Source organism: Tachypleus tridentatus, chromosome 8 (assembly GCF_004210375.1).
Source record: "Tachypleus tridentatus isolate NWPU-2018 chromosome 8, ASM421037v1, whole genome shotgun sequence".
NCBI classification, from domain to species: domain Eukaryota; kingdom Metazoa; phylum Arthropoda; class Merostomata; order Xiphosura; family Limulidae; genus Tachypleus; species Tachypleus tridentatus.
Genome location: NC_134832.1, coordinates 83,423,808 through 83,448,580, shown reverse-complemented (window position 1 = coordinate 83,448,580; position 24,773 = coordinate 83,423,808). Strand labels below are relative to the sequence as shown.

The 24,773-nt window shown below is 34.7% G+C and overlaps 1 protein-coding gene and 1 long non-coding RNA gene across 6 annotated transcripts in view; one reads left to right on the top strand and one right to left on the bottom strand.

The window, feature by feature from the left end:
- The window catches only part of LOC143222809 (arylsulfatase B-like), a 37,553-nt gene extending 24,044 nt beyond the window's left edge, over positions 1 to 13,509 (bottom strand). The window contains exons 1-2 of one of the 2 annotated variants that reach the window (XM_076449874.1): positions 13,374 to 13,509; positions 1,759 to 1,870 (exon numbers count right to left, since the gene is read on the bottom strand). Coding sequence is in view for 1 of the 2 variants with exons in the window: in XM_076449872.1 (XP_076305987.1) it covers positions 1,759 to 1,870; positions 8,461 to 8,590 (242 nt within the window). In the remaining variant the exon portion in view is untranslated. Of the gene's footprint in view, positions 1 to 1,758; positions 1,871 to 8,460; positions 8,967 to 13,373 lie in introns of those variants that run through there. The other variant, XM_076449872.1, reaches the window with a different exon arrangement.
- On the top strand, positions 474 to 23,687 carry LOC143222811 (uncharacterized). Of its 4 annotated transcripts, XR_013012509.1 has the most exons (4): positions 474 to 1,531; positions 7,458 to 8,070; positions 10,803 to 10,957; positions 12,330 to 13,379. It is a non-coding gene; the product is annotated as an uncharacterized LOC143222811 (long non-coding RNA). The 4 variants fall into 4 exon arrangements; XR_013012508.1 differs by lacking the exon at positions 474 to 1,531 and having other exon boundaries at positions 3,978 to 8,070; XR_013012506.1 differs by lacking the exons at positions 474 to 1,531; positions 7,458 to 8,070; positions 12,330 to 13,379 and adding exons at positions 9,060 to 9,136; positions 23,462 to 23,687.
- The last annotated feature ends 1,086 nt before the right edge of the window (positions 23,688 to 24,773 follow it).

The following is a 24,773-nucleotide window of genomic DNA, read 5'->3' as shown; positions in this document are numbered from 1 at the left end:
ATAACCAGTTGTTAATGAGATTTTAATGATGCTTGTGAGGTGTTGTAATAGGAGAGTAGAGCCTTTTTTGAGAATAATGTTTGCTATTTGGTCGTGACCGGGGAAGTGTTTTTCAAGTTTTTAATATTAATTTTGAGTTCAGTGATGGTAATTTTCCTATTGATTGAACTTGAGTAGCTTTCTAATGTCTCGCCAGGGAATTATGGTGTGAATGAAGATTGATTTGTGTTTATGAAGCATTGACATATTATTAGTATTGTGTATTAACGTCGACTGAATTTAAGTCGCTGAAGGAGGATTCGTAGTAGTCGGCTTTCTCCGAGTCCGTCTTTACGATTATGTTGTTGTGTGTGATGTGTTGTAACAAGTAATTTGTGTTTTTGTCGGAAGAAATATTCTTGAATTTCTTCCAAAATTCTTTTGGATTGTTTTTTGTTTTTTTCAAAGTTTTTTACAAAAGTTATGCCAATTTATTTCTTTTGCTATGTTAATTTGTTGTTTAATTTTTGCATTTGTTCTGTTAATCTGTGTTTTGATAGTCGAGTCACGTGTTATAAAGTGTGTTCGTCTTAACTGCCTACGTTTGATTATTAGTGCATGAATTTCCGGTGTTAGAGTCCATTGATTATGTGAGTGATTTTACTTTGTTTTAGGGATTGTGCTTTTAATGGCTTTATGTATGGCTTCTGTAACTTGATTAACATATTGTAGTTGTCTAATTATGTTTTGTTGTTAGTATGTTCATTTGAATGTGGTAGATAGGAATCTAGTGAAGCGTTAAAAGTGAGCCAATCTGTTTTGGCGTACGTGTACACTGAGGGAGTCACGTACGTCACAGCAGGGTGGCGCTGCTCTCTTTCAAAGGGCTTCTTCGACGAGGTCGATTCCCCGGGAGGAGACTTCGACCGCCATCTAGGGTCGCCCTCAAACGTAGGGAGAACAAATGGACAAACGCGAGGATCCCAACGAAGTCGGCAGCCCGGCCGACCTTCAATTAGTACTATATGTGCTCTTCTTACCACAGGTATCGAAACCAGGTTTCTAGGACTTTAATATACACTATTGGAGCTGGAATTACCAGACTTGCCCTCCAATAGATCCTCGTTAAAGGATTTAGAGTGTACTCATTTCAATTACGGGGCCTCGATAGAGTCCCGTATCGTTATTTTTCGACACTCCCTCCCAGTTCTGGGATTGGGTAATTTGCGCGCCTGCTGCCTTCTTTGGATGTGGTAGCCGTTTCTCGAGCTTTCTCTCCGGAATCGAACACTGATTCCCCGTTACCCGTTACGACCATGGTAGGCGCATAACCTACCATCTTTAATAGGCTAGAGTCTCGTTCGTTATCAGACTCGCCCAACCGGTGGCAGTTTGAGGAACTCAGGCGGATCGTAAGGATGAATAGTGGTGTATCTTTTTAAACCAAAACTCGGGTTACATCCGCCTGTCTCCTTCCGACTGGATAACATTCTGTCATCAACCTGGCTGGTGAGAACTAATACAAGTAGAAACTGCAGTTCTCAAATTATATGTAAGACCTTTTTTCTCTAATATGACCATATTTGTTTAATATATAATTATAGGTTTTAATATTTTAACAGACTTATAAAAAAAAAAAACAATTATCACTGCTAACAAATGTGACGATAGATCTAACTTATGTCAACATTATTATTTAGACATTTTACTTAATACGAAATATTTCTAATGTTTACGATGAAGTTTCAAAACTGAATAATTTTAGAATAGATTACTTACGGTGTACAAAGCGGTTGTACATAAGACTGGTTCAGGATAACGCCACCTAGAGCTAAACGTTCTAAGTTAGGAGATTTTATGTCAGGATTATTCCAGCTTACATCGTTCCATCCTTTATTGACAAAGAAATATCAAATATATATATATATATATATATACGTTAGGAGAAAAGGATAACAGGTTGACTACTACTTTACATGTTACTGTGTGTCATGATTTAATTAATTACGTTATGTTCAACCATTACAAATATTGTAGGGTGTTACTAACACCTTGTTCATTGTATATAACAAGCGACGATATATTAAAAACATAGTATCCAGGATGTCAATGTTGTACGATTTCAACATGTTCCTTCATTGGTATATTAGATGAATTAAATTAGTTTAAACATATTGCATTTCATTTTAAACGTTGGATTTTTATTTTTCTAGACTGATTTAAAAACACGTTTTCGTGCATAAGTTAAAAATTCTGTTTTTAAAGAGAAAGTTCATTGTAAGCAACGCTGTAAAAAACGACGGAAGGGTCGTGGGGTGTTACAATGGGGACTCTTCGCCCATTTGTTATAAAAAAATAGATCGTCAGTGTACATTATTATTTGCGCCGTACTTTCTGTGGCATTCTCGGCTATGATGGTTTATGAGAGTTACAACGAATTATTTTAGAACCAATGGTCGACTCCCGCCACCTAACACCCACTTCTGTGACCACAAATCTCCACATTATTTGTCCGTTTGTAGTTATGCACAGAGCTACACAAAGCTATCGAAACGCAGTTTCTAGTGTTGTAAGTCCGCAGACATATTACTATGCTACTGAAGGCTAACAGAACAGGCTAACTGCGCTTTGCCCACTGCTGGTATGGAAATCCAATTTTTAGCGTTATGAGCTCTCAACACTTACTATTGACCCAGAAGGGAGTATATTCGAATGACGTTCGATATATTATTTTACAAGGAAACGATGTAAACTGTTCACTGGAAATAACATTTGTGTTTTCTTTAACGAATCTCTTGTGGTACTTGAGTGTTTTAAAAAAAAAAAAGTTGTTTCCCCTGTTTCATTGTTACAAGATATTCCATGAATTAAAAAGATATATATGAATTTAAGACCATAGGAGTGAGAAAAAGCTAGAATTATAAACACCAGCATAGCATCAAATCCACTTGAAAAGCTGTCATAGCTTCACACCATAAAACACTAAATATGTTACAGAAATCCTGTGATTACTACTGAAGGCAATATTAAGTAGAAAAAATACTCTGAAGATCGAACTTGTTTCGCTCCTTTTACATATTTTACCTTCACGATACAAATGTTTTCTACTAAATTTTATTATCAAAACACCCACATACCATAAGGAGCTCATTGACAATGAAAACTATATTTGGTATATATTAATCTAACCTTGTCTTTTATATACATATATACAAATAGAGAGACAGAAAGAGTGAGAACATTCTTTCTCTATATATATTAGCTTCTCAAGTGATGATGTTTGGTATGTCAAGGGTTGACTAGGAATTGATCAGTTGGTCCACAATTAACAAAACTATCAAACCCTGGAAGACATCAGAGCTAATCCAGCACAGTGGGGTCCCATTATTTAAATACATTAACTAGTAGTCCATTTTTATCTATTGAGTCTGCTGCATTAAACATTAGGCCAAAAACAGAAATCTTGGAGTCAACAGAATAAGTCAGATTTTTGCTAACAAATATTTCACAGCTTCAACAATACAGTACTTGTATAACTAGGAATATTCATTTCTGGCATCAAAATATAAATTAGAAAATGGACTCGCATCAGTATATTTGGAACAAATCATTTAGTTTGTTTGTTCTTAAATTTCGCGTAAAGCTACACGAGGGCTATCTGCACTAGCCGTCCCTAATTTAGCTGTGCAAGACTACATGCAAGGCAGCTAGTCATCATCACCCACCGCCAATTCATGGGCTACTCTTTTACCAACGAATAGTGGGATTGACCTTCACATTATAACGCCCCAACAGCTGAAAGGGCGAGCATGTTTGGTGTGACGGGGTTCGAACCTGCGACCTTCGAGTGCCTTAACCACCTGGCCATGCCGGGCCCAGATCATTTAGTAACATTACAAGTGAAATCACTGGTATACTTTGACTACTTTCAATAATTGCAATAGTGATTACAAACACTTCTTAAATTTCTGTTCAGAAAAAGTTGAAGTATTAAAATATCTTAGTAATAATGATATTATTGTTATTTCTAAGTCAGATAAAAGGAGTAATAGTGTTATACCATAAAGATAATTATTTAAGAAAAGTGTAATATTTGTAAATGATGCCAGTGATGTTTGAAATTGCAATATGATCCTACTGACAAAATTAGACTACATTAAACCTATATTTATCATATTAACAAAGAAGAAAAGAACATTCTTAATGAAAGACAGTGTTGGAATATTAGACCATCAGAGAGTCATCCTGGAAATTTTATGAGTTACCAAAATTTCACAAAAAGGATGCCCCTTCCAACCTACAATATTAAATCCTGAAACTCCTAATCTTTCGTTGAGCTTTCATAATAGAATTATTGAACATGTTCACTCCAAATGAATGCACCCTGAAACGTGGTTTTCAGATTTGTCAAGAACGACAACTGAGGTTTGGCAATAACGTTCATTATGCTAGCTTTGAAATTGAATTATTGTGCACTGATATAACAGTAGAAGATATTATACAGCTAGGTATTGATACAATTTATAATGACAATTCTAATAAAGGAAGCATACCAATATCTGTCGTTGTTGTTGTTTTTAACTAATTAACTTTGTCGCTTAAAATTATGATTTTCCTTTGAATGAAAAGGTATATGTTGCACTTACCACTTGTTGTTAGTTTTTCTTATATCTGCTGAGTCATTGGTAAAAAATGATAACTTTGCTTACTTTGATACTTGCAAGGTATGGACAATTATTTCAAAAGTGACTCAATACTCCACCAGCAAAATAAACACTCCTTTCTCTCCCTGGATTACATACTGGTGTATTCATTATCATCATTGATACATAAGCTGCAACATAAAAACCGAGGGAGGTCTGGAACATCTATGTTAATACACTGGATACCAGTGTGGTTGCATCACAGCACGGAGATAAGTGACTTGTTTGTTAACTGTTAGATGGGGTTCAGTTTACCACAGTGTAGGTGCCTCGATAGGATGGTCTATTGTTGTATGCTTCATCCTTTCCTGTGACTGGTTTAAAGTTAACACTTTCTATTTTGTCACGACAGACACTGCTTCAATAAGGGTGAGGACATCCCTCATGTTCAGGTGGCGCTTTATTGTCTTACTGGGTAGTTCTTCCACAAACTTATCAATGAGGTTAATCTCATTATTAAATAAAGCCATAGCAAGGTTAGCTTTACCATGCAAATCATCTGCATACGTGGCTAATCACTCTTCCAAGCCTTAAACTCTGCACGATGTATTACTCAATTTTCCACCAAGTTGCATATTCAACTCACCTCAGTAATAGTTGTTTCACAGTCCCACAGTTGGTCTTTGACCAAGAACGTGATGGAGTCTGTTCTGGAAAAAGCACTCCAAACAGTGAGTTGTTAGTCTTTGGTACAGTGTAGAAGACTACAAGTTGCAGGCATCAGGTAATTCAGGATACCTTGCAGCTCAGAGAAGCTCACTGTTGTTCCATGGTCCACTGTTTTTGCCATTTGGTACATACCAACTTACCTTTTTGAAACAGCTCTTGTTGACATACTTCTACACCAATAGCACTTACAGTCTTTCTCTGAGCATTTTCAGGTGGCCTTGATCAAAGTCAGATTTGGATTATTCTTATAGGCAAAGACCTTGTAATCCTATACAGACCACCCCATTTGATTAAACACTCAATATGTAATACCACCACAAAAATAACCCTAGCTGTCATTACTTTCTTTACACTGAGGTCACCCCTCAGAGCAAATCAAACATTCTATATGCATTAGACATTGGTGGCCCTCCTTTTTCAGGCATTGGCTGCAATGCAAAAAGTCATGGACCTTTGAAGCAATTGCAAAAGTCTTACACAAAAGTCTTGGACCTGACAACTCTCTTAGACAACTGTTACCATTCAGTGAATAACATTTCTTTTTAGTCATAAGTCTTTTAAATTGTGAAATATGTTATTTCCACGATAATGAAGTAGTTTAAGCTTAATAATACAATAGTAGGGTGTGTTGTATAATCTTACACAAACCAGCTAATTTTGAAGTAATAGACTACATAGAAACAGCTAGTCAACATCACCCACCATTATCTTTTGGACTACACTTTTAACAGTGAATAATGATATCTGCATCACATTATAATTTCTTCACTGCAGAAATGACAAGCATGTTCAGTGACGAGTTCAGATTCCATGACCTGCAGATTGCAAGTTGATTGTCCCAACCATTATGCCATGTTAGAATCATAAAGTGGCAGCAAAAGGCAATAAACACATCGGGAAAAATTTACTAAGATATCCTTTGGTTACATCTTCAAACTTTTGTCTTTCTTTTAATAATATTTGTTCAAGATACAAACACATTAAAATTACATGTTATACGACTACCTTATATTGGTGCGCTAGTTCTCTAAAACTATTTTTACTCTCAAGATCTGTTCGAAAATGACTAAACAAACATTGCATTACTTAGTTAAAATAGTAAGTAATGTAAGGATTATTCAGAGCAACTACAGCTTTACGGGTGACTTGTAATTCCCATTAGAAAATAAAGAAGATTGTAGCCTTGAGATATTGCTTGATCTACCACTGAGGGAAGACAACAAACAAACTGCTGTCTACTTTCATATAAAAAACAAACATTACAAAAGTTACTGATGAGAGACGGAATTCCTCAAAACTGCTATAAATTGATGACAAGTGATGGATCAAACGATAGATTAGGCTTCATGTTTATTTTTAATATCTTAAACAGTTTATTTGCTGAATACTTTAAAAGAATAAATTAATAACATCAACACTACAAATTCTGTATATATACAGGTTCACTGTAGTGAGTAAAAATAACTAGAAATGTCATTCATATAAAGTGAGGTTATTTTTCTTCTCATCTTTCTTTCTTATAGTATGGGTAATTTTTACTTTGAATAAAATCTTTGACCTTTTGAGCTTTTGTGGATATAATATTTATTCAATTTATACTTTTCAATAGTTCAATCAATCAATCTTTATATGAATTGTAATATTGCACTATGTAAAATAAACTTGTCCGCTTAATATCTAAATGTAGAACTAATTTGAATCCACTAAACTGATCGAACCATGTGTAACTCCAACATCATAATTTATACTTTGACATTGGCCTAAAAGGCTGGAACAGTTTAATACAGAGCAGACACACATTGGTGGTCAGAATATTTAATATATACTCTTCAAAACAGGAAACGCAAAAGGGATATTTTTGTTATTTTAAAGAGAAATATATGTAATAACATTACAAGCTCAGAGTATATGATGTTACACGTGTTAAGGCACTGATTGTCAGAAAAAAGGACAATAAAAGTTGTGCACTTTGAAAACGGAGGAAAACATCGGATTTATCGCCAAAACGCATGCGTGTCCAATAAATTTGTTTGAGAGATCTGCATGTTCTGTAAATGCAACATGTGCAAAATCCCTATAAAAGTGACGGGTTCTCGGTTTCCATAGCTCAGTGTTAAGCCACCGACACGCAATACAGTTACGCTAAGACTGACTGAAGCACAACGCAACAACGCCATTGGTCGATTGAAAGCAGGCGAATCTCAATCAGATGTTGCCAGAGCTGTGAATGTCCACCCAAGCACCATCACAAAGCTATGGAATCGTCACCAACAACATGGATCAACTCGTGACCGTCCACGATCTGGCAGACCTCGTGTGACCACGCCCGCACAAGATCGCAACATCCGGTTACGTCACCTTCGGAATAGGACCACCACTGCAACGTCTACTACCTCAACCATACCAAGGCTGCGAAGGATTTCCGATCAGACCGTACGCAACCTTTACGAGATTCTTAGGCCCCATGTACAACCCATCACGGTGAACGTCAACGACGTTTTTCAACATGACAACGCCCGTCCTCACACAGTCCGACTCACCACTGTCTTCTTGAGACACCACAACATCTACGTTCTTCCCTGGCCCTCCAGATAACCAGATTTAAACCCCATCGAACATCTTTGGGACGAGTTGGACCGACGTCTGCGACGGCAACAACCTCAACCGTAGACTCTACCTCAGCTTGCAGCAGTTTTGCAGGCATTTTAGGTCTATCTGTGTAAGTAACTTGTTTTGATCAGAAATTAATATTCACTTATTCATACAGAGTACAGTTGACTCAAACCAAGTACAACTATAACGCGAAGTCTGACTGATAGTAATTTTACCTCGTTTTAAAATACACCCACATTTGTAGTTTAGCTCAGTTATCCAAGCTAGGAGTTTCTTTAAATAGGGATTTTTTTATCATTATTATTTAGTTTATATATTTTTGAATCATTAACAACAATTAATATCATGTGTATAATTCATAAAGTTTTATTTATAGTTTATTTTACAAAATTATTTCACAAATTATGTGTTTGCGAATGCGACATATATTTAGTAAACCTTATAAATATCATCTAAGTTCTATCTTCAAAGTTCGATATTAAGAGGTTGCCCTTACCCAAATCATCTGCTACAATAAGAACGATGTGAGGCGCATTCGTAGTGTAGCCATGTTGCCCTTGGAAGTACTGAGCTAGGGTTAACAAGAAGATGTAAAAACTTGACATTTTTTTTCCAACGTTCACCATTGCTTTCTCTCTAATGTGACTCGTAAGGTAGTATTGTAATTGATCAATAGGCAACTCAAAATAAGTAAATCTCCCTTGAAACAGGAAAATAATTCGAAGTTTTAATTATTTCTGTCACTTTTCGCAAGAATAATCTCTCATCGTATCTTAAACTGGTACTGGATGTTGTTTGGCTCCACTACACGAACAAACGTTAAATCGCCTTTCGGGCTTTGTTGAAATTACATTGCAATTTTTTGTGATAACAGTTTGCTTCTAAAACAAAGACATAAATTTCCCTTATATACCAGTGATGATAATCACTAAATAAGTCTACCAATGACCCATTATCCCATACTTGTTAGCGTCAGTATTTCAGTCAACTGCATACAGTTCTATCAATCACATTTTAAGCACGTGCCTAACTGCAAGAGATTGTTATCGGAAAATAACACCAACGAAGGTCGTTTTATTTTCCTCTTACTCGTGTCACGTGTAGTAACGTTTTATATTTTGCTGCTTATTAGTTTCTAGTTGTGTATAAGTTAGTTTTAAATGAAAATATCCGTAAGTATAGGGGTAAAATTAAGCTTTTCGTATCTAACTGTTTACGCTACTTAAATTAAAAGCATATTGTATTGTAAAAATTGTCAGTAACGTAACGGGATATCCAATATAAACATAGAACGAAGTTTAATTTTCCTCGTTAAATTAAATCTATCGTAAATATTTTTATTACTTAGTAATACAATAAAGCTTTTTAAAATAAGCAATATTGTTTTGTTTGAATTTCGCTCAAAGCTACTCGAGGGCTATCTGCGATAGCCGTCCCTAATTTAACAGTGTAAGACTAGAGGGAAGGCACTAGTCGTCACCACCCACCGCCAACTGTTGGGATACTCTTTTACCAACGAATAGTGGGATTGACTGTAACATTGGAACGCCCCCACGGCTAAAAGGGCCAGCATGTTTGGCGCGACAAGGATGCGAACCCGCGACCCTTACATTACGAGTCGCACGCCTTAACCCACCTGGCCATGCTGGGCCGAGAAGTAATATTTTAGTATGGTGTTCATACCTATTGTTTTCCGATATAATAATCCCAGTGTTAGATTAAATCAACTAGAAATTTCAAACGTTTCATGAACGGAAAATTTTTTTATGAACTATGAATTATCACGAAAGGTGGTGGTTCATCGATAAGTTTACAGACGTGTAATGCTAAAATTCGTGGGTCGATTCACTTTGGTGGACCGAGCACAGATAGCTTTTCTTTAAAATAAATGATAATTAAACGAAGACTTTGAATAGGTTGAAGAAGGTTAGAATGTCATACATTATGTTGAGGGTATATAATCACTCACACCAAGTAGTCTGATGTAGAATATTGTATCTATACACCAAGATGATATATTGAAACACACGGTTATTGATCATTTATGTTGAATTTGTTCCTTTCTTATAAAGAAACGCAGTTCGACAACCAATACTGGATTTTGCTTATATGCAAAAATATGTTGTTGTTTTTCTTTGTTATTAAGCACAAAGCTACAAAAAAAGGTTATCTGTGCTCTTTCCACCATTGGTATCGCAATCAGGTTTCTATCAGCGTAAGTCCGCAAACATGCCACTGGTGGGGTGCAAAGTTAAGTTATTGAATAAAGTCCTCACACCAGTATTACAGAAAGTATACAACATCACTTATTTGCGGATAAAAGAAAAAAAAAAAGAAACTGTAAACTGTCTAACAGGCGAAACAAAATTATTGTATTTTTTATATTAGTTTTAAGGAGATCTGAACAACTATATTATGTAGTAAATGACAACTTTTTAAGCATATGTTGATTTTAGTTAATTTGATAGCAAAACAGTTACATAAACTCTGACACCTTCGATATCACAGAATACAGTGATGTTGTCATTTCATGTAGAGAGGTTTCCACACCACAGTCTGATTAACTTCCACTGATCTCATTTTAGTTCTGCACTAATACAACCTATTTTGCACCGACAAAATTTTTGAACACCGAGATGTATTTATATATTCCATGACAGGTAAAAACAGCGTCACACTTTAGATTTAAGAGAACAGTTAAAACGTTCAACTATAGAGGTTTTTGTTTTATTATTTATATTAAATAATTGAATATTTATTTCTTTGTCGATTAGTAAATTCTGTTCGAGCATCGTCTAAAGCTTACAAAGTTTTTGACCTTTTTTTTTCTGTTCAAAGGTCTTTACAAGTGTCGCTCCTTTCTTATCTTTAAGTGGAACAACAACTCCTGCATATTTCGGAAACCTATCAATATATGTCAACAAATACTTAAGGGTCAAGCTTTCTTATGTTTCCAATTCAATATCACCAGTGTGTACCGGAGCAAATTTCAAGTACGTACATTCACGTTTTTTTACGCACATACACGTGTATATATATATACAAAGAGAGAGATAATTTGTTTTGAATTTAGAGCAAAACTACACGAGGGCTAACTGCGCTAGCCATCCCTAATTTAGCAGGGAACACTAGAAGAATGACAGCTAGTCATCACCACCCACCGCCAACTCTTTGGCTACTCTTTTATCAACGAATAGTGGGACTGACCGTACATTACAACGCCCCATGTCTGAAAAAGAGAGAAAGTGCATAATGCCATATTTAATTTTCATGATGTGCAGGTGATAATAGTAGTGTGGATGTGAAATGCATTAGGTAATAATAGTAGTGTGGATGTGAAATGCATTAGGTAATAATAGTAGTGTGGATGTGAAATGCATTAGGTGATAATGGTAGTGTGGATGTGAAATGCATTAGGTGATAATGGTAGTGTGGATGTGAAATGCATTAGGTAATAATAGTAGTGTGGATGTGAAATGCATTAGGTGATAATGGTAGTGTGGATGTGAAATGCATTAGGTAATAATAGTAGTGTGGATGTGAAATGCATTAGGTGATAATGTAGTGTGGATGTGAAATGCATTAGGTGATAATGGTAGTGTGGATGTGAAATGCATTAGGTAATAATAGTAGTGTGGATGTGAAATGCATTAGGTGATAATGGTAGTGTGGATGTGAAATGCATTAGGTGATAATGGTAGTGTGGATGTGAAATGCATTAGGTGATAATGGTAGTGTGGATGTGAAATGCATTAGGTGATAATGGTAGTGTGGATGTGAAATGCATTAGTCACAAATCACCTCATTTTCCTGCAAGTAAAGTCCTTGACAGAGGGATTACATAACAGGTTTACATCTCTTTAACTGGATAACTAACAATCAAATGGTGTGAGTGGTGATAGTTTTAGGTTTAAATGACTTATAAATTGCAAAGCTAAATCTCTGTAAGATAATTGTGGGTCTATTTATAAAAAACAACAACAGATAATTGGGGACATGGTGAAAGGAATATAAAAGAGTTCATAGAATAGGTAAATTACCATTTTAATTCAGCTCCTGATATATGATCTGCACTTCTTAGTATAATGTCACATTACAATAAAAGCTTACGTTTATAATTTGTGGAAGTAATCTAATATAAAATAACTTCTTATTAGCCTGTTATAGCCGGATTTACTGTAGAAATATAAAGGAAGTCACACTAATTTCTACACCTGTCTTTGCTAATATACAGAAGTAGTATGTATTTTGGTGTCGGGTTTCATTTGTATTCTTAGAATGGACGATAAACAATGTTGGTAGCTGAAATATCACAGAAAAAGGTTGCAGAAGGAAAAACATTCTTACAATTTGTTTTTATTCTAGGTACAGTATAAGCGGGTAAAGGAGAACACACGTGAAAACCAGTAGTCATATTCAACAAGGTGAAAAAATATGACAGAATATAGCTTGAGTGATAGGTTTTTGGCAAAAGGTTTTCCAATAGTTATCCTTTCAAGAACTGTAGAAATCATACTTATTAGAATATATTTATTAACATATTCTGGTTGTAAAATCAACACTTAGAAAGCCTAGCCCTTAAACTGATTGTTATATTGCATGAAGTTAGCTAAATCTACTAAACCAACCTGCCAGTAATAATCAATACAAGAAACGATCACTCTGATTCTCTCAGATCTGTATCTTACAGGCTTGTATAATATGTATATATTGATGTTGAAGATTTTACCTAAATACATTTACTGACTTATATAAAGTCTGTACACCACCACAACTAGCAGGATGCGAGCTATTATAATAAATAGGTTGTTGAGTTTTATCCACATTATTTGTTACATTTGATTAAATTTAACCATTTTTTTTATATGTGATATACTGTCTGTAGCAGTAATTATAATATGACCTTTACAACAAAGTAAAACCTCAGCTGACTGATAATGTTAACAGGATTCAGCAGTTTATAACAGCCCATGATGACAAACAAGCAACAATTTATTATATTATAAAACATTCGTTTATTTAAAATGAGTCCATTTAGATACAGCTATGTATTCTCAAGACGGCTGGTATGTACGGGTATTAAAACTTTAATCAAAATAAAGTACAGAACAACATTAATCTGAAAATGACCTAAGAAGGTCGTAACGTTCTTCTGTACTTTATTTTAATTAAAGTTTTAAACCCATACCAGCCGTTTTTAGTATACATTTTTACTTCAAGTGGGTTTCTCGTAATCATAATTTATGACAAAGAACCCACTTAAAGTAAATGTTTATGTATATGTATATATAGGAGGGACAGCTGATATGGCCATAGAAAGCTTTCATTTGAAAACATAAAACAAATAAGTTTTGACCTCCTTGGGTGATTATCAGATTAAGAATGAGATTTGAAAATTGAAAGACTGACCGTTATTGATCACGTGTCGTAGTGACGGTAACAAGGATAAGTGTAATATTGCATCTCAGGACGGCTGGTATGGGTATTAACAATTTTACGAACAAAGCAGAGAACAACGTTTCGATCTTCTTAGGTCATCTTCTAGTTAACAAAGAGAGAATTTGCAACTGACCATTGCCGGGAACGTGTCTTAGGGACAAGGGTGTAAACGAATACGAGATTGTAGGGGGCGTTGCAGTTAGATGTTAGATTATTAATTAGTATAGGTATAAAGGTGTTCCTTTATATTGGTTTAATTTTGGTTTTAGTTGTTGTATAAGTAGGGCTTCTTTGATTTTGCGTTTGTTTATATTTATTTCCCTACTTAATATCTGGGTGTTTTCTATGGATATGTTGTGTTTATTTGACTTGCAATGTTCAAAAACGTGTGAAGGTGTTATTTTGTGTTCTTTGAATCTGGTCTCCATATTTCTGCTTGTTTCTCCAACATAGAAGTTGTCGTATTTTGTTTCATAAATAATGTTGGTGTTATGTTTGTCAGCGTAGTTTGTACATAGACTTAAGTGTAAGATTACAGGTTACAGGGGTCGTTGTAAATATTTAGCCCATTATATAGTAGTTAATATTTGTCTCATTAAAACATTCACCTGAAGCTTGTCAATCACATTCCTAAATAAAATTATGTCTTGAGAGTTTAAACTATTGCGCATTTTTCTACCCTTTTCTACAATATAACACACAAATAAATTCAAACAGTAACTTCCATGTGTAACAAATTGTGAACTCCCTTAATTTCTACACTTTCATGCATAAGATCATCAATTATAAAAATATTTGGCTTTTCGGTTGAATACAATGTTAGGAATGGTTTGTATTAAGTTACTCTACAACTGTTGGAATTCACACTACAGAAGAAAACAATGTTTTCTGGAGTAAGATAAAAAATATCATGATAACATGATAACACATTACCAACAGTTGGACCCGACAATTAAAGGATGTTATAAACACTGATGAATTTTAAACTACAATGATAATGTATACAATATGAATTTTTACACACAAAGGACCAGCCTCTTATGAAGTAAAGTAAATAAATAAATAATGTAATAGCTGTATGACAAGGTATTCAAATCTTTTAAAATATCTCTCTTTTTTGTTCTGTAAACAGAGAAGTAGTTTTTACTTTTGGGTTTATTAATTACAGATAGTGTTTTTATATCCTGACATATTTTCTGTCCTTCATTAGGCTTGTTAAGAAGGATTAAAATATTTAATATTTTACTCTTCATTGGAAAGAGGACTGTTGAAAAAATCAAACAACGGGACATAGCATCTTTATGTAGGTATCCATAATTCTTAGGTCCACCACTAATCCATAATAATATTAATTGCATTAAGCTCGTCTGTAAATTCCCCGAGGTTACCACCTAAAGGAGAATCATTAGTGCTGTGTGAAATGAAAACAACATTAATATGTGTGGTAATACAATGGACTAACCTAATGTTTCTAATGCACACTACAATTTCAGATGTGTGTTAGCCGTAGTGAAAAAGAGAATAAAGGTATTTGTTTAATCTTTCTGACGTGGATAGTCGTATTTTTGTCTCCATTGAAGAGTAATAATTTTCTTGTTGAATAATGTAAAATCTGTTAATTTCTGTGTTGTTGTTCATTAACAAGTAATACTGTTTACTTGTTGTTACGTAGCTCAGTTGTATTTTGTTCTCAAAAATACTTCAACGATCCCAGAAGGAATTAAGACAACTTTTTTGCAAGTGACCATACAACTGGCTTGGATTAAATTTATGTTTTCAGAAGCCAGTTGCACATTTCATTTTTCAGTATACTGTTTAATAAATTCGTATTTTGCCTCAGATGTAACTATATCATTTTTAAACAGTTGTATGGATCTTTCATGGAAATAGTAAATTTTGTAAATATGTATTATCTTATACCAACACTGGATTTTTCACTTCATTTGTGACCCACGTGTTGATAAATGCTCTGTCATCATTCGAGTGATCACACGGGGATAGTATTTTTAAATTGACACGTGTTACTTTTCATAGGTAAAATAGTATGTTAGAATTTCCTTTGCACTTAGTGAAATCAAAATAGCTATGTACATTTGAAAAATTTGTTGTGGTGATTATGAGATAGTCAAATGGATACTCACAGTATATATTCGTCTATGGATATAGAGACATAAGGTCAATGTACTTGATCTTTCCTCCTCCCTTGACATCGTACAAAAGTCTAGTAGCACTGACTCTATTACCATAGAAACTATCCTATATATCCAGGTAAGGGAATACTATGTGGTTCTTAAGGAAACTAATTTAATTTGTATTAGTTCATTTCACGTTACCAGGTTGAAACAGTCTTCTAGTCTGTGCTATCTGTCCAATGTACATTTTCTAAGAGATCACATGGGTCTATTTAAAACAATATTCATTGTGTTAGGATAGTAACATAAACAACACCCATGACAAAAAACACCCATAAAATTCATATTAGTGTTACACTCCTTACAGAAAGTAAACACTATAATTTGAGAATTTAGTCTTGATCCAGTTAAGGGCATGTTGGACATTAACACTTTCAGACTGTTGCATATAATCTAACACTGTGTACTTACCTAATTATATTGTTGTTAGTTGTATTGTATCCATGGTTAGGTATAGGTGCTACAGACTTTGGTGGTATAAACTTGTTTCTGCCTATAGTAGTACATAAACAAGCAATTGTCATGTGCCTCAAGGGATGAACACCACAGATGAAAACTCATCTCTGAATTATGGACAATACTGTTGGAGTATGTCAACATATGATTTAAAGTATCTAAAATAAGTTTCAATAGACTTTATTAAAGTTTACATTTTGGATTTTATCGTCATATACACATACTTATAAGATTAGATGTGTTTTAATTTTTAAGAACATACGAGAACTGTTCAAAAAATACGCGGACTGACGTCATAAAACAAAATGTACTTTATTTAGAAGTTACAGGTCTGGGACCCCTTCAAAGTACTCTCCTCCCCAACGCACACACTTATCCCAACGGTGTTTCCACTTGTTGAAACAGTCCTGGTACGCTTTTTTTGTAATGTCCTCCAGCTCCTTCGTCGCATTTGCCTTAATCTCGGGAATCGTCTCAAATCTTCTTCCTTTCAAGGGTCTTTTGAGTTTGGGGAACAAGAAAAAATCGTAAGGAGCAAGGTCAGGTGAGTAGGGGGGTGGGGAAGAACAGTGATCGAGTGTTTGGCCAAAAACTCACGAGTTCTGAGGGCTGAATTTCGCAGCAACGCGGTGCAACTTCAATTTTTCGGTCAAAATCTCGTAACAAGATCCAACTGATATCCCACACTCAGCTCCTGACAGTCAGACGTCGATTTGCCCGCACCAGGGTGTTGATTTTGTCGACGTGTGGGTCGTCAGTTGACGTGGAAGGACGTCCAGGACGCTCATCATCTTCAATGGACTGTCGACCATCCTTAAAACGTTCATGTTACTTGAAACATGCCGTACGCTTCATAGCAACATCACCGTAAGTCGTGTTAAGCATAGCAAAAGTTTTAGTCGCAGATTTTCCAAGTTTAACACAAAATTTCACAGCAAGTCGTTGCTCCTTCAGGTCATTCATTCTGAAATCTGCCAAACGAAAAAATCGCAATTCACTTAAAACCGCGTAGCTAATACACAAATGAAGATATCTGCAATCAGGAAATGGCGTCGTAATCAGCTGATCTGTGCGAACTTAGCGACACCAAGCGGATTCCCCTGGAACCAACTGGAGCCGCGCAATTCAAACAGTCCGCGTATTTTTTGAACAGCCCTCGTACAGTTTTAGGTATAATAGTTTTTACAAACTTAACTATCAAGAGAAGATTAATCTTACTTGTGCCACCATCATCTGGTTGAACATTATTTTGGGGTAGGAGGGTAGGGTATCGACTAGATTGTCTCATTGAGGGCAGCAATACGTCTGTGATGAAGGTGAAGTAAGTCGTGGGAGTTTGTTGGAGTTTACTTGTAGAAGGCTTTGTACAAGGCATTGCAGTCACAATAGGCACATTTTTTTTGTTTCTGTGGATTCTATTTAGCTTAAACATAACATCCTTGATCCCAACACAAGGTATTCTACGCCAAGTAAAATGTTTAAAACAAAACATACAAGATTATTTCCATTATAAGACTGAATTATTTGAACAGAATGGTGCACAATGGTGCTACTTGTCTGACACCATCTTAGTTTAGATGTAGTTTGTTTGTTTTTTAGTTTATTGAGTTTTTCAGACTTTGTACTTTGGACACTAAGTACTATTAAATGACACATTAATTTCCCATGTTCTGAATGTATGCAAGATTGGAGAACCTAATTGTAAGTTAACATTCCCTTTCATATAAACTAGTAAGACGTGAACTAAAATATTTTCTGTACCTTCAGTAGACAATGTTTTAACAAAAAAGTACTCTTCTTAAGCCTACTCACAAGTCATACTACTATCTATGGACTTAATACTTGTTCTTCTTGCTATGAGAAGGTTCATCGTATTAGGGTCAGTCTTGTCCTAATGGTCGGGTGGATTGTTTCGTTTTTATCCTTCTCATATTGCACTACTTGAGGCGTTTAATTTATTTTACATCTTCACTTACAATTATATAGATGAAGCCTTACTTGTGTGAAGGATTTGACTATCACGAATCTAAAGCAACAACAGTTTTTCATTTCCATAATAATTAACTCTTTCTTTAATGATCCTGGTTGAGGCATCTCTCACTTTGATAGTGGATAGTGGAAATTGTTGACTTGGACGGGTCATAATCCTTAAAAATCATACCTTTTGCTACCTTTTTCTGACTTCTCAATTTTCTACACTATTCCTACTATTCTTATACTTTCTCAAATTACCTATAGGGGTCATTGTGATTATTATAAATTCACTTTTAAACTGATAAATTCAATAAAGTCACAGAGTCACCAAGATACAGCAAACTGTGTATTCAAAAGCAGCTTGGTTCCAAACACTCATAAATGGACGTCGCAACTGTCAGAAATTGACACAGTTTGTTGCGTGTAAAATATTCGTTATGTGAGTCAATAAGTCCTACAAGAGGCGATTCGTTAAGCGGTAATTCGTTATCCGATGACGTTCTTGTGAGAGGGTTCGCTGTATTTAGACCAGTCTTGTCCTGATGGTCAGAGGGACTATTTCGTTTCTGTCATTCTCACATTGCACCACTTAACGTGTTTAATTTATTTTACATATCAACAATCAAACAGTTTTTTTCTGATATTTTTCTGTTCATTCGTGTAACAGCAGTGACTAGTTGTCAGTTTGATCTTAACGGTATTCTGGTTATTACAGTTGTAAACATTTTGCATGAAACTCCATTCTTAACTAGCTAGAAAGCCTATTTACTAGGATAATAAAAACGATAATCTAAGCGACTTAACTGGAGCTACAATAGTTTAAAAATTCTTCTTGTTTAACCTGTCGTCAAACGTACACTTTTTTTTTCTTTCAAAATTACAGTTAGGATTTCGTCTTGTGAAAGTTTGTTTGATTGTTTGTAGTTAAGGCCAAAACTACATTGTTCTGCCCTAAATTGGTATCGAAAGCTAGTTTCTAGAGTTATACATCTGCAGACATGAAAGCATCTTCCGTACTCCAATCTGCTACATAGAGCCTCTAATTATTTTTTAATCCTTGGCCTATTTTCATACATTATGAGAAATCACTATGACGTCTGAAATGAAAAAGGGGAACCTGGAACTTCTGAAAGACGGGATCAACCCAAATAAAGTATGACAAACATTGACACTTCAATGGAGAAGTGTCTTTTAGTCACTATACAAATAGTAATTTTACTTTTGATCTGTATTAAACGAGTAATCTTAGATCACATTCTTATTTGTATCTGGATTCATACACGCGCTAAGAGTGATATAATCCAAAACTGTTGTTTTCAATTTGTTGTTTGTAGTGAAACACAAGCTGCACAATATGCAATCTGTACTTTGCCCACCACGTGCACTGAAACCCGGTTTCTAGCTATATAAGCCCATATACATATCATTGTACCCCTGAAGTACCTTGTTTTGAAATAAATAGTTTTGTTTAATGTTGCATATATATATGTGTGTGTGTGTGTGCATTGTGTCCTTTACAAGTTCATATGTAAATGACAAAAGTATTAAACATCCACGAAGTTGATCAGTTACAATCCCTGGAGGATCACTTACACTTGTATGAAAGATTAAGTAGAAATTTTGGGAATTTCGAACTCTGTGTCACTCGTTACTTACAACTACCTGATCTCTAAGGTGCAAAATGACCTAGATTATCGTTTAAAAAAACAACATTAAAAATAGTTTAGTTGCTTTTGAATTTCGATCAAAGCTACTTAAAGGCTGGCTACGCTAGCCATTGCTAATTTAGCAGTGTAAGACTAGAGGTAAGGCACCTAGTCATCATCACCAACCGTCAACATTTGGGTTACTCTTTTACCAACGAATAGTTGGATTGACCGTCACCTTACAACGCTCTCACGGCTGAAAAGGCGAACATGTTTGGTGGGACGGGGTTCTAACCCCATCTCTCAGATTACGAGTCGAGGGTCTTAACCACCTGGCCATGCCGGGCCCATTAAAAGTGTAAAGAAATCAGATATGTATCTCAAATTGCGACTTACAACTAGCATTTAAATATGTATAACATATGTTGAACCAAAATATGTACTTACATGCACTCTTTACGGGTGTACTACATAGTTAGTGTATGCTCAGTGAAGCTTAGCTTTTTAAATAATTTGTGCAGAGAAAGAATAATTTATTAAATTAATTATAATCTTAAAAACATAAGGAACGTGTGTTATTCTCACAACTACTAAAAATAAAAATACTTGCTTCTTCAAAGTTTTTTTATTTATTGCATAATACTTTGTTTTAGTGTACTTTTAACTAAATAAAAATATTTTGTGACGTGGTATGTCGCTTACTGTTTTTGATCACTTGGTAAAAATATACGAAGTTCAGTCTACCTAACGATAATGGATTAATGCGTTAAGGCATGCGACTCGTAATCTGAGGGTCGCGGGTTCGCATCCCCGTCGCGCCAAACATGCTCGCCCTCCTAGCCGTGGGGGCGTTATAATGTGACAATCAATCCCACTATTCGCCGGTAAAAGAGTAGCCCAAGAGTTGGCGGTGGGTGGTGATGACTAGCTGCCTTCCCTCTAGTCTTACACTGCTAAATTAGGGACGGCTAGCATAGATAGCCCTCGAGTAGCTTTGTGCGAAATTCAAAAAAACAAACAAACAAACACAACATAAACAGTCTTTAAAGTAACAAGAAATCAATGAAAGACACACGGAACAGTGACTTACAACTATGCATGCGTGATTACGTTTTGTTTTTTGTTTTTTTAGGCTCTGTTATATAACTGTTGGTAATAGAACGCGCCCTGGAGCAAATGAGTCATTATTGACTATGTTCAATTCATATCTTTATTTCCTGACATATCCCTCAAATTATAGACTTGCTTTTTGACTGTTAGCTACTGGAGAGGGGGACAACTCACTAGGTTATATCGAATAATCCTATATTTTTCCCTGTTGAAACTGTTAAGTGGGCAGAGTTTGTCTCTGGAGTTAGCTGAAAACTACAGTGGGCCCGCGTGTGTGTTAGTACACATCCCTCTGCCATAAATAAGGTCATGCATGTCCCAGTACTTAAGGCTGTGGTTACCTTTAATAGTGACAGCCAAATCCTACTTATTTGGTCAGAAAATAACGTTCCAAGAGTTGGTGGTGGGTTTTATTCAGTAACTGATTTTCTTCTAGTTTAACAGTTGAAAATCTCAAACCGCTGTACGCAGATATTCCATATGTGGCTTTGAGTGAAGAATATGCTAAAACATAAATTAATCAATCTCACGACAATTCGGTGTAATTCTGTGTTTGTGCGTGTTTAATTTTAACAAAGGTCTATCTGCACTATGCCCAGCCTAACTATTATACAAACTTTATTTTTCAAACCATTTTTAGCCCAAAGTGTAAAACTAATAAAGTGAAATTTAAAACGTTAAGATAAAATTGTTTCAGTTACGATGCAAAACATTTAACCTATCTTTGATTTCAAAACCAGTTAATTATTAAAGAAATATGGTACGGCATGGCCAAGCTTGTTAAGGCGTGCGACTCGTAATCTGAGGGTCGCGGGTTCGAATCCTCGTCACACCAAACATGATCGCCCTTTCACCCGTGGGGGCGTTATAATGTGACTATCAATCCCACTATTTGTTGGTGATGACTAGCTGCCTTCCCTCTAGTCGTACACTGCTAAATTAGGGACGGCTAGCGCAGATAGCCCTTGTGTAGCTTTGCGCTAAATTCCAAAGACAAAAAAAAAAACTAGTGACCGAAAACAATACCTGGACCATTTTGTGGATCAGATAATGATTATTATATTAAGAACCCTTTTCAGTACTAACTTGGCCACAAGCAAATTATTGTCATTTCACCAGGAAAAATACAGCTAAAGAGTCAGTGTGACTTCCACTTGTATGAGAGAAATATATACAAAAGGCACACAACGTTCTTCACAAAGTCACTTATAGCGAAAGTTTTAGTGCTAATCCTTCGTCTAAACTCTACACTGTGAAATATGATTACATAGATAAGTGTAGTGAGAAATGTATGTTTCTGAGAAAACAATAAGATTATTACCTAAATAACACCCACTAAAGGAATAAAACAACACACTAATACACTAGCAGACACACACACACACACTTATATATATATATATATTATACCATGCAAATATATTAAGAAATATATTGAACAAATATTAAGTTCCCTCTAAATAAAACATGAAAAGAATATAAAGGTGATATGAGTAGAGATGATTTACAGATATACTTTTTAACATGTCATCAATTTGTAACAAAACTTTTTTCCTACATAACTCGGAAGCTAAAATAAAAGAAAAAAAATATTGTTTAGAAACTATAGAGATCATCAACAAAACAATGTTTCTCTAAACCGTGATAATGATAAACATCAACCATATTTGGTTACTTTTATTTGCCAACCGTATATTTGGCTGGCCTTGACCTTTGTCATTTAAGTGATTGGTCGTTTTTATGAGATGAATATTCTCAGTATATATTAGGTTTTCGAGCACGACATTAAGTTTTAAAAAGTGGAAGTTTCTGTGTTAAAAGTAGTGTATTGATATGAAATGTTTTGTTTACAAATTTCTTTTTTCCATTTTTGAATAAAAATTGCTTAGGAAACATTTCTGTGGTTGTTTTGGCGAAGAGAAGTAAATGAAGTTTTAATTCTATATTTTCGATGCTTCTACACCAAAACACAATAAATATATAATACCTAATAGATGGCAAAATAATGTTGAAATAATAAATATTATAAAAGAACGACGACAACCGAGAAGAATGTACATGAATGACAGATTTACAAATCAAAACACAAATAAATACACTAAGAAATAAAATACAAAATTAAATACGTGAGATACGTTCTGTTCTTGATTAAACATGCTCAAAGCAATTGTGAATACATTTACAAAAAGAATTAGAATCAATGGTAACACTTAGTAAAGTTAGTAAAGTTTGCTATGTGAAATATTTATTGTGAATTACATCTTTCGTTATGGCATATATTTTCATATACAATAAATTTTATGATATAGTTTAGTGAACGTCAGCGCACCTTTGTTTTATTATATCATTTGTTTGAATAATTTTCATTCTAATGCATATAGTTATAAAAACACAATCAATTTGCAATTAATAAACAATTAATATATCATTATGATATAATAAGGAATGATGGAAATAGAATTACGGCAAATAGGTTTAATCAAAATCAGTCTCTAGATGTTATTCTTCAGGTTTCAAATATAATCCTGCCTATAAGTTGTGAGTATTATATGAAAGGATAGCATGTTGTATACTCATTTTAGTCATATCGATTTATTTACATTTACTAATAATCATCGTTATATAGAATTTAATAGTGAAAGTACTTGTAACAATTTTGAAAGACATTTTTGGTGTTTAGAGCGCTCGACTTGCAATCTGCATGTTTAGTGTGACTCGACCCTCAGATTATAATTATGAGACGAGCGTCCTAACCATCTGGCCATGCCGGGCCGACATGCAGAAGAGCTTTAAGCATACACCCAAGATCGCTTCCTTAAAACACCCAGGTAAGTATAGTATTGCTGAATTCAAAGATTGGCTAAGGATATGTCCACAACAAAACTCTTTAGTTTTACTTACCAACAAAGGTTATACACGTTTTTGGAAACTAAAAATAAATAGATAAAAATAAAATTCCCCTTACAAGAAAAATGTGAAGAAGTTACTAGTTCAATATGAATACTGAGAAAGAAATTGAAATTGTGGAAAAACATCCACTAAAAACATACAAATACATCGGAAAAGTATAGATACTAGAACACACATTCAAAACATAGGAAACACCTACAACAATAGATGGCTTTACAGTAATGACTGTTATCGTCACAGAACACAGAGAAATAAAATAGAAATACAACATTACAAAGTAAAACAATACAAACACAACCATCAAAGCACACAAACATTATTGAAGGTATAACAGGAATATACGGAGAATCGCAATTAGCAACAGAAATCCGTAGACGTAAATCAAGTGAAAAATTGCGGGAATCAAACGTCTTGCTAAAGGCTGTGATGTCTTCAAGCCAGGTAACACTATTTTTCTCTAGCGTTTTTCAGTTTAAAATACAGTACAGGAAAGAGGAAAAGGTCTAAATTGTACCTGACACTTCCAGATTGTAACTTAATTGACAGCACTACGGACAAATCACCGCAACCTGTAAATCTCTCCCACGCTGTGTAGGTTGTGGTAAAAACCATCATAATACATAATATCCAAGGGAATATGAAGATCTGTACTGTTGTAATTTTAAGTAAATACATATGGTAAACTACAAAGTATACAGTAAATTACAACATTACACAAACGACAGCAGAAATTAGAGACAGAAACAAAAGACAAAAATCAATTAAAACACCACTGGTGTCCACAGCAGGTAACAAACAATGTTATATAACAACCAATGTTAACCTCTAGTAAAGACAAACATAGAAACAAAACCAAATAAAAACACAGAACAAGCACATAAACAACCACAAAATATACCGCAACCTGAGATATCGAAAACATCAAACAATATTAATATTAGCACTGAAAATAGCTAAGTAATTGAACCAGTAAAAATAAAACTTTTTGGGGGTGTTCAAAAAATTTAAACCCATACAACTAGCAAAATTGTATCACATTATTCGTTACAATAACAAGTAAACGTTTTGCATCAATCGTTCCA